Here is a 10665-nt window from a genome sequence, read left to right as displayed (position 1 = left end):
AGGCATTGGAGAGGCATCATGGTTTGGCTCCAGGGTCGACACGCCTTGCTCGGGGGCGTAAGGCTGCCCGGACTTCTACCAGGGCCTTCGAGCAGGAGGTCCTGGCCCGTCTTTCCTCTTTACAGGAAATGGCAGCCCAACCAGGGCCTTCGGGTTTGTCGGGCCAGGAGCAGCGTGATGACAACTGGGACAGGGGCAAATTTTGCCTTGGGGCCTGCCCTCGGGGGTCGGGTCGGCTGTTTCTTCTCCAGCACCCTCTGGCACTGCGAGTCAGCAGGCCCCGGTCGGTTCCCTGCCCTGGGGCCAGCAGTGGGGTGGCTCGTTGGCAATGGGTTGGCCTATGTCGCAGTGGGGGGGCTGGTGTTGCCCCCCGAATGCTCTGGGGACGGTTCCTTTCCACTGTCGCCCTTTTGGCGACACCGCCATGCCTCTGGGTGACCACCTGACAATGGCCACTCGGGAGAAAATCCTGCGAGGCGAATATGTCGATGTTTTTGGCCTCCTTTATCGCGAACTCGAAAAGAAGGACAAAGATGAGTTAGACGATAAAGACAAAGAAAAGATTAAGCGTCGTAAGGTTGAGAGGAACTGGGCTAATTGGTTGCCTGGGTTCCTCATCTATGCCGGGGTTATAGCACGTGCTCAGTCTTTACGGGCCGCACCTCTGTTTCAATATATCGATATTATATATAAGGCCTATATGGACTTCTCGGGCGCTGCATGGCTGCAGTACGACGAGGAGTTCCGCATGAGGGCAGCTCTAAACCCCGTCATTCCTTGGGACCACATTCACCAGCAGCTGTGGCTACAGCTTATGTCTCCTGCCAAGCCCAATACAGGAGACAGGTCAGATAGTGGTCACTTGGTTACCAAGCATACGTCGGCATCAGGTCCCCGCTCAGCTGCGGGGCAGCCGGTTCAACCCCGGCTGGTGTGTTGGGATTTCTCGTCCCAGGGTGTGTGCAACAGGAAGCCGTGCAAATATAAGCACGAGTGTCCGTTATGCGGAGGTTCCCACCCCTTGTCCTCGTGCAGTAAAGCGAAGCCCCGAGCCGGGGGTAAGCGGACTGGGGGGGGGGGTGGCCCCTCCCAAGCTGCTGGAAAAGGGCCCCAGTCTCATCAAGGTGACGGTCCTTAGGACATTGTTGGCCACTTACCCGCGAGCCCGTGATCGAGTTTATTTGTTGGAAGGTTTTAGTCACGGTTTTCGTATCCTGTTTCTGGGGCCTAGGGGCCCCTGTATGTCCGGGAATTTGCAGTCTATTTCAGGGATGGAACAGGTGGTTAGGGACAAGATCTGGAAAGAGTGCAAAGAGGGCCGTGTCTTGGGCCCTTTTGACTCACCCCCGGTTCCCAATTTATGGGTATCCCCTTTAGGGGTAGTGCCTAAAAAGGCACCCAGGGAGTTTCGCTTGATCCACCACCTTTCGTATCCAAAAGGTGGGTCAGTGAATGATGCCATTCCTGACTCCCTTTGCACAGTTAGATACACCTCCTTCGACCAGGCAGTCAGGATCGTTCGGAGTTGCGGAGTGGGGGCTGAAATGGCGAAATGCGACATTAAGTCAGCATTTCGCCTGTTGCCTGTACACCCACACGATTTTGAGCTCCTGGGTTTTATGTTTGAAGGGAGGTTTTATATGGACCGGGCTTTGCCCATGGGGTGTGCTATCTCTTGTTCAGCTTTTGAGAATTTTAGCACTTTCCTTGAGTGGGCTCTGCGCGTGCGGTCCGGTTCCGCCACCACGGTTCATTATCTTGATGATTTTTTGTTCGTGGGCCGGCGGGGGTCGGGTCAGTGTGCCCACCTGCTTCAGTCCTTTTTGGGTTTAGCGACTGAGTTGGGCGTACCGCTCGCGCATGAGAAGACTGAGGGCCCTGTTTCTATGTTGACTTTTTTAGGTATTGAGTTGGATTCTGTTCAGCAGGCTTCCAGGTTGCCTGTGGAAAAAATCAATCGGTTGAGGCATATGTTGTCGGCGGCGAGGGGTCAACGTAAGCTGTCGCTGTTGGAGCTTCAGAAATTAGTGGGCCACCTTAACTTTGCCTGTAAGGTGGTGGCCCCTGGGAGAGCCTTTTTGCGGCGTTTATGTGACGCTATGTCCGGTTTGCTCAGGCCCCATCACCGAGTCAGGATTACCCAGGGAATGAGACAGGACTTGGAGGTGTGGGAGCATTTCCTGGTCGACTTCAACGGTGTATCTTTCTGGTGCGATGAGCTGAGACTCGAAGCCGAGCTTCAGGTTACATCGGACGCCGCCGGTTCCATTGGTTTTGGTGTTTATTTTCGGGGGCATTGGTGCGCTGAAGACTGGCCTGCGGAGTGGCTGGTCAGCGACCTTTGCCGTAATTTAACGTTTCTGGAATTTTTTCCTATAGTCGTTGCACTCCAGTTATGGGGATCGGCCTTGGTCAATCACGTTGTCCACTTCTGGTGCGACAATATGGCAGTTGTCCACGTGATCAACACTTTGTCTTCTAAGTCGGTTCCGGTTATGCGTCTTGTTAGGGCGTTTGTTCTGAGCTGCTTACGTTTAAATGTTTTGTTTCTTGCTAAGCATGTGCCCGGCGTGTGCAATGGAGTCGCGGATGCTCTGTCTCGTCGGCAGATGGAGCGATTTCGCCTTCTCGCACCAGAGGCCGATCTCCTGCCGGCCCGGATGCCTCTAGAGATGTGGCGGCTTGGAGACTCGAAGCCAACCGGGCAATGATGCTAGCGCTGGCGCCTTCTACCCGGAAGGCCTACGATCTTTCTGTTGAACAGTTCCTGACCTTTAGGGAGCAGGTGGGGTTGGCCAACCGTTGGCCCGTACCGGTGTCTCACCTTATGCAGTTTTGTGTTCAGCTGAAAGGTAAGGGGCTTGTCGTTAAGACTATTAGGGCCAAGTTGGCAGCCCTTGCTTTTTATGCAAAAATTAAGGGTTTTCTCGATAGGTCTGATGATTTCAGACTGCGCAAGATGCTTGAAGGTTGGGCGCGTGAGCAGGGGCCTCGGCCTGATACTCGGCAACCTTTTTCTCCCGCTGTTCTGAAAGGACTTAGGGCTGTTTGGCCTTCAGTCTGTTTTTCAAGTTTTGAGGCCGTGCTATTTCAGGCGGTGACGATGACTGCATTTTTTGGGGCACTCCGAGTGAGTGAGCTGGTTGTCAGCTCACGGAAGGACCGCTCCGGGCGTGCCCTGCAGTCGGGTGACGTTAAGATTCAAGGGGACCACGTTGTCATTTCAATACGTAAGTCTAAGACTGACCAGAGGCAGCGAGGGGTGAGTATCACCTTGGGCTCTTGCCGTGTCAGTGATATTTGTCTGGTGGCAGCCTTGAGGGAATACACCGCTGTCCGTGGTGACGACGTTGGTCCTTTCTTTCGTCACAGTGATGGGTTGCCATTGACCAAATTTCAGTTTTGGTCCATAACCAGCCGAGCCTTGGACAAGCTTGGCCTCGCTGGGGTCCAGTTCGGGACTCATTCCTTTCGAATTGGAGCTGCATCGACTGCGGCTGCCATGGGGTATCCGGGACCGGCCATTCAGAGGGTGGGAAGGTGGAGGTCCTCGGCATACAAGGGTTACGTTCGCCCCATTTCCCATTGAGGGCGTTGGTTGTTATTTTCATGGTGTTACTTTGTTCTTGTTTCAGGCGCTGTGGTGCGGGGCGAGAAAACAAGGATCTTGATCGCCGGCCACAGCATGATATTTTGGGCAGCCTACTATGCTCGACGATCGCCCTTTGGTTTGCAGCTGGGCCTCAGTGAGCGGGCAGTCGTGGAGTGGCAGGGGCGTCGGGGCCTGCGTTGGGACGGCCTCCTGCCTCTTTTATTCCAGGGGAGGAATGGTCCTCCGCCTCGGATTCTGCTGATCCACCTTGGGGGTAACGATTTGGGCCTGGTGCAGGGGAGGGCCCTGTCACGTCAGGCGATCGAAGACCTCCGGGTGATACGGAGCAGGTGGCCCGAGGTGCTGATACTTTGGTCCGCCATCCTTCCTCGTTGGGTGTGGAGGGCTGCTTGGAACCCCGCTGGGGTGGAGAGGGCTCAACGCAAGGCCAATAGAGCGATCAGGAGGGCGCTTTATGGGGGCCTTGGCGTTTATTTGCCGCACCCGGGGATAAGGTCGGATGGGGCGGACCTGTACCGGCAGGACGGCGTCCACCTGTCCGTGACGGGCAACAGGGCGTTTTTTGTTGGACCTACAGCTGGGGCTGCGACTGGCTTTAGGCCAGTCGGTGGGCCCAAGTGCCTAAGCTGAGGCTTGGCATTGTGGTGGCGGGACTTGAAGTCAGGTTTGTTTTGGTGGGCACCCACGGTTTTCCCGGTTTAAGGGAAGTAGCGGGGGATGGACGGCAGCTGAGTTTGACGGCTCTCTGCTGTCTTTCCCGCTACAGGGTTACCTCATCTGGCGGGCCGTCCCTGGGCGGGCGGCGGCGCCATTTGGGGGGATACCCGACCTCTGCCGGCCTGGCAGCAGCTAGTTTTAACCGGCTGCTGTTGGGGGCTGGGTGGCTCGCCCCATCCGGACTGGGAAGGGTTTGTGGACTTCCCTTCGCCTGTCCGGTTAGTTGTTAGGTTGCCCCAGGCTGTTGGTTCAATAAAGTTGCCCTGTTTATATCCATATACTGTGTTGTCTCGTTCTTCCGACTGGGGGGGCAATCCGGCCCCTTCCCGCCCGCGCCAACTTTAGGCGGCTTTAAGGCGGGGGCCGAGTTTGCCTCCCCGGATGGAGCGAGGCAACGGCCCCTTCATCCGGGGATGCTGCGGGCGTGGTCGTGTTGGGCTTTATAAGCCCGACCGCGCCCGAGGCCACGCACTTCTGCTGGCCGTTTTGGCCCACCCTGCAATAGTACAGGCTCATCCGGTCGCCGTTTTTTCGGGGCCAGGTAGGAATTTTTTCATCCCAACTGATTGGCCCATGTTGGGATGTTTTTTGCCTACCTTGTACTGTTGTTTTTTGAGGTTGGGTTGTTGTTAGGTAACTTTATGGGGCGGGACTTGAAGTCAGGTTTGTTTTGGTGGGCACCCACGGTTTTCCCGGTTTAAGGGAAGTAGCGGGGGACGGACGGCAGCTGAGTTTGATGGCTCTCTGCTGTCTTTCCCGCTACAGGGTTACCTCATCTGGCGGGCCGTCCCTGGGCGGGCGGCAGCGCCATTTGGGGGGATACCTGACCTCTGCCGGCCTGGCAGCAGCTAGTTTTAACCGGCTGCTGTTGGGGGCTGGGTGGCTCGCCCCATCCGGACTGGGAAGGGTTTGTGGACTTCCCTTCGCCTGTCCGGTTAGTTGTTAGGTTGCCCCAGGCTGTTGGTTCAATAAAGTTGCCCTGTTTATATCCATATACTGTGTTGTCTCGTTCTTCCGACTGGGGGGGCAAGCAACACCACTTTGACTGCTGAACTGTAAAGTGCAGTACCAGAGTGGTAATTTACAAGGCAGTCTCTGACATCTCCAGTTAAAGTTGCTAAACAGGAAAGTCCCCAGACTGAAAACCTTCCTGTTTGTCAGTTAGTTAAGTTTATTACAATCCAAGATCAGAATTAGGAATCAAAGTCATTAGCAAACGTTTACATTGGTTCCATATCTGAAATGCATGAGACACACTAAGCATAAAATGCAATACTAGGTTAAGATAGTAAGACTGGGTTCTACGCTTTTGTGTAATTAAGCATCTCTGAGCAAAAATCTGACTACTTTAAAGGTTGTTTCATTACAACAATTTACAAGAAGGAGAGAAATATAAAATTGATTGGTTCTGCCTGGATAAAATTGGAGTAATGTAAATATTTTGAATATTTGGTTCTACCTGGATAAAATTGAAGCCATATAAGTATTTCAAATATTCTGATAGAATTGACAGTTCAATAAAACATTGTCAATTGCAATACTAGGAGGTGATTTCAGTTGCTTTCTGCCTGGAGACTGGGAGAGAAAGGCAGACTGTGAAGGACACACAAAAATATAATTCGCCGTGACCACTGTTGGGAAGCTCCACCTTTACAACAATGTGGTTCCACCACATTTACAGCCATATGCTGAATGCTTAGCTGCAAGGAAGCAACATCAAAAGGCTATCATCTTTGTGTCCAGCTTGTGGACTTCCAGGGATATCTGTCAGAAACTGGGGGAAGATTTTCAGACCATTGATCTGAACCAGCAAGGCTCTTCTTATTATCTTCAGCTTGATGTAATTGAATGTCTGCCCCAATTATGGCACCCGATGATCCTTTTCTTCCCTTTCATTGTGATTAAGACAGATAATATCCCATATCCTCCTTCCCCTAATACTGAAAGTAGGTGACATGGTTGATGTGAAATCCAGCCATGTTTTACCAGGCATTCTGTGCTGAAAAAATGAATGCTCACTAGAACTCTGGCCTTTTGCCAGTGTTTAAATTCTTAGAAGAGTCTGAAAAAACTAATAACTTTGCATATAGCAAGAGGGATCACTTGGTGGCAGTAAAGGACCAGAAACAAGAGCAAAATCTTGCAGCAGCTTGCAAGATGATCAAGGAGAGATGCTGAATGCCTTCTCCTCTCCATCACTACCTAATCTTGTGAACCTGGCAGGTTGTCCATCTTCATAATGAGGGGATGAATTTCACTATGGTTGAGATTTAGACTGGAAGCCTGGCTGAAGGAGGCAATGAATGGCATTACCATTTGCACAAGCCATAAACTACTGGGAGTGGGGGTGTTCTGTATGAGGCACAATCTTTATTTTATCTGACAAAATATACATCTCACCTTTCTGCCTTCGCGAGGGCTGCCAAGGCAGCCAATAAATTATGACATACAGAATAAAAGCACATAAGTAATAAAACCACAAAACCACATATGTAATAAAACCACATCTGGATCCATCAATACCCCTGAAATCCTATGCCAGTCTACTCAGAAGCCTACTGAATCCTACTCATTGGGGGTAACTCCTAGGAAAGTGTTATGAGCATTGCACTGTGTGTCTAAGGCCTAGTTCTTGTGCAATAGCAAATCTGTGCAACAGGAACAGATGCAGCTACTATTTAGGATTCTGCAACCATGGGAGAACTCCCTCCTTCAGGTTTTCAGATTAATTTCATTTTGAGCCCCCCCCCCCCAATTCAGTTATATCTGTGCATGTGCAGATATTGCAAAAACCAACCGCTAGAGTTTAGGTTGTATTTTTGGTATAATTCAAAATGCTAAGGAACACTGATAGTGAACTGAAAATGGCCAGTAAGGGAGGAAAAGGAGCAGGCAATAGTGACCAGCTCATGAATGAGACAAAGGTGGGGGATGTCAGCTGGAAATAGCGGAGGAGAACTGACAGAGAGGGAGAGTGTAAGCCACGGCTGCAGGTGTGGAGGAAGGGAGGAAACTTCTCTGAACCAACCTCTAAGGATGCAAATCTCCAGGTGGACCCCGGAGATCTGGAACTACAACTTACCTCCAGACAACAAAAGTTGAATCCCGCTGGAGAAGATGGCTGTTTTGGAGGATGGACTCTATGGCATTATACCATGCAGAGTCCCTTCCCCAGGCTCCACCCCCAAATCTCCAGGAATTTCCCAATCCAGAATTGGCAACCCTACCCACCTCTTGGATTTTATTTATTTGAAAAAATCTACATGCTACATAGTCCGCAAAAGTCACCAGTTCTCATTAAAAGACATAAAACACTATCAACCAGTAGATTTGCATTTTAAAATTTATTTATTTATCCTGCACCACCTATTTAAATGATGCTGTGAAGGAACAAATAGACCAGAAGAAGAATATATAACAATGGAGGGAAACAGCAGAGGGAGAAGTGACTACAACGTGCAGTTCTCAAGGTAGGGACATGCTCAGGCTATGCTCTTGGTGTAAGAACAGGAGAGCTTTGAGGGTTCCTACTTTCATCTGTAAAATGAGGGAGGGAGTGAGATGCTACAGCAACCTGGCATGTGTCTCCACATGATATGGCTTGAATCTCCCTCCTTTTGGGCAGAGGCTGGACTTTTACCTGGAACTATAATCCCTTGCAGTTCCTTGTTTCCTCATCAGGGAACAGGTTAACCTGACTATGCCATCTACCCTGCAAGCGTAAACCCATTTCAACATTGACTGCTTCCTGCCTGCTAAAAGAATGCTGGGAGTTGTAGTTCTGTGAGAAGATGGATCAATCTAAACAAGAGTGATCAGTGCCCACACAGTGCTACAGCTCCTGGGGTACTTTGTGGGAGGTCTTAGCAATCAGAGCCTTGTGGGTGTGCCTTGCTCACTCATTGGGTGCTAGCTCATTCTGCGGTCCTTGGATAACCGCACCAAAATGAGTTATGGAAACTAGTTCACATTTCAGCATTGCATGCAGTAACATACAGCTATTAATTAATAAGTTACATTTAAATTTTACCCTTCTTCCAGGAAGGTCAGACAGGCATACATAGTTTTAACCAGGGATTTTTTTTGTAGTGGGAACAAAAAAAAAGAGAGAGCCAGTTTAGTGTAGTGATTAAGTGCATGGACTCTTATCTGGGAGAACCGGGTTTGATTCCTCACTCTTTCACTTGCAGCTGCTGGAATGACCTTGGGTCAGCCATAGTTTTCACAGGAGTTGTCCTTGAAAGGGTATTTGCTGTAAAAGCTCTCTCAGCCCCACCTACCTCACAAGGTGTCTGTTGTGGGTTGGGGAGGTAGAGGAGATTGTGACCATTCTGAGACTCTGAGATCAGAGTATAGGGTGGGAAATAAATCCAATATCATCATCATCTTCTTCTGCTTTGCATATTAGGACACACACCCTGATGTAGCCAATCCTCCTGGAGCTTAGAATAGGCCTTGTACTAAGAGCCCTGTAAGCTCTTGGAGGATGCTGGTGTGCCCTGTAAACTCTTGAAGGATTGTGGCTCTTGGAGGAGCAGGGGTGTGTGGCCTAATATGCAAAGGAGTTCCTGCTACAAAAAAGTCCTGGTTTTAACCAATTCCTTTCATCTGGTGAGATAGGTGAGACCAACAAAAGGTGACTGGACAAAATTTACTCAATGGTGTAATGGAGACAAGTTGTCAGTACAGCCTTGCCAAATGAAGAAAAATGTTGAAGGCAGAGCCTGAGGAAGATGAAGTTTGAGAGGATGCAACATTCCTTCCAGGTGATACTCAAGGGCTGCGATCACACACTAAATAATGCACTTTCAATCCACTTTCAGTGCACTTTCCAACTTGATCTTGCCGGTTCACACAAGTAAAATCCAGTTGAAAAGTGCATTGAAAGTGGATTGAAAGTCCATTATTTAGTGTGCATGATCACAGCCTCCAAGTTTTCCCTGAAGACCATACAGACTGAGGGAACTTCCTAGAGTGTCACTATTTTCTGGCCAATTTTTTTCTTCTGCTTCTCAATTATTCAAGAATGGGGGACAGTCCCAAGATGGCGGACAGTCCCAATCTAAACACAACACTCTACCAGGATTGCCCAAAGTCAGCCCAACATTCTACAGCCATTACTGTAATGTAGGCCTCAATAGAAATTGACCTACAAGCTTTTTGAGAGCCTGTTTAACATCTTTGTTTCTCAGGGAATATATAAGAGGGTTGAGCACAGGAGTTGCCACAGAATAAAGGATAGCTACCACCTTGTCTTCTTCTGAAGCATAGGATGAGGCAGGCCTGACGTACGTGTAGATGATAGTGGAGAAGTAAAAGCTGACCACTAGAAGGTGGGAAGAACAAGTGGAGAAGGCTTTTTTCTTTCCCTCAGCGGATCGGATTCTAAAGATGGCTGTCAGAATGAACATGTATGATATTAGCGTTAGCATACAGCTGCCCATGGTGAAAACAACAGCAGCAGCGTAAGCCATGATTTTATTTATCCGGATGTCTGAACAAGACAGTGCAAACAGTGGAGGCAGGTCACAAAAGAAGTGGTTGATGATATTTGAGTCACAGAAGGAAAGCTGGAGCACCAGGCCTGTGTGAACTGCAGAATCAACCATCCCGGTCACCCATACACCAGTCACTACCCCAAGGCACAGTTCCTTCTTCATGATGACTGGATATCGCAAAGGATGGCAGATGGCTGAGTAGCGGTCAAAGGCCATGAAAGAGAGGAGCATGATCTCTGTGCCCAAAGCCCATATGAAAAGGTAGACTTGTGTGACGCAGCCAGCAAAGGAAATGGTCTTCCTGTGGGCCAGAGTGATCTGGAGCATTTTAGGAATTGTAACTGAGATGCACAACATGTTTGCTATGGACAAATTGATGAGCAGGAAGTACATTGGGGTGTGGAGTTTGCGGCAAGTGCAGATGGTGAGGATGTAGAGGAAGTTGCCTACTAAAGCTGCTGTATAGAGGAAGGAGAAGCCCCAAAAGATGGCCATCTGATGTTCAGGGGAACTGGATAAACCCAGTAGGATAAACTCTTGAATGACTGACTGATTCTTCATTTCCATCTGTTGAACAGCACTGATGTATCTAGACAAACAAACCATAACATCTAATTAAAGGTTTGGTATGGTACCATAACATCTACATATACTTCTTGAGGCAGATCTCCACATCAAATGTATGGAGACAAATTCATGGAGGAGAGTTCACTCAGCAGCTATTAACCATGATATAGATTCTCTATTTTCAAAGACAGTATCTCTGAGTACCAAATGCTATTGTCAGATGACTGCAGAGGACTTCCCCCCTTCTCCTCCTCCTTAGAAGCTTCCTAG

At 49.6% G+C, this 10665-nt stretch overlaps 1 protein-coding gene across 1 annotated transcript; it reads right to left on the bottom strand.

Annotated features, from left to right (window-relative positions):
* Positions 1-9447: 9447 nt before the first annotated feature.
* On the bottom strand, positions 9448-10395 carry LOC132584160 (olfactory receptor 13G1-like). Its single transcript, XM_060255969.1, has one exon. The coding sequence runs from the start codon at positions 10393-10395 to the stop codon at positions 9448-9450; it is 948 nt and encodes a 315-aa protein (XP_060111952.1).
* Between the last annotated feature and the right edge of the window lie 270 nt (positions 10396-10665).

The sequence above is a fragment of the Heteronotia binoei genome, chromosome 15, assembly GCF_032191835.1.
Source record: "Heteronotia binoei isolate CCM8104 ecotype False Entrance Well chromosome 15, APGP_CSIRO_Hbin_v1, whole genome shotgun sequence".
In the NCBI taxonomy this organism is placed as follows: Eukaryota; Metazoa; Chordata; class Lepidosauria; order Squamata; family Gekkonidae; genus Heteronotia; species Heteronotia binoei.
The sequence above is the reverse complement of the archived record's forward strand: the minus strand, read 5'-3'. Positions and strand labels throughout refer to the sequence as shown.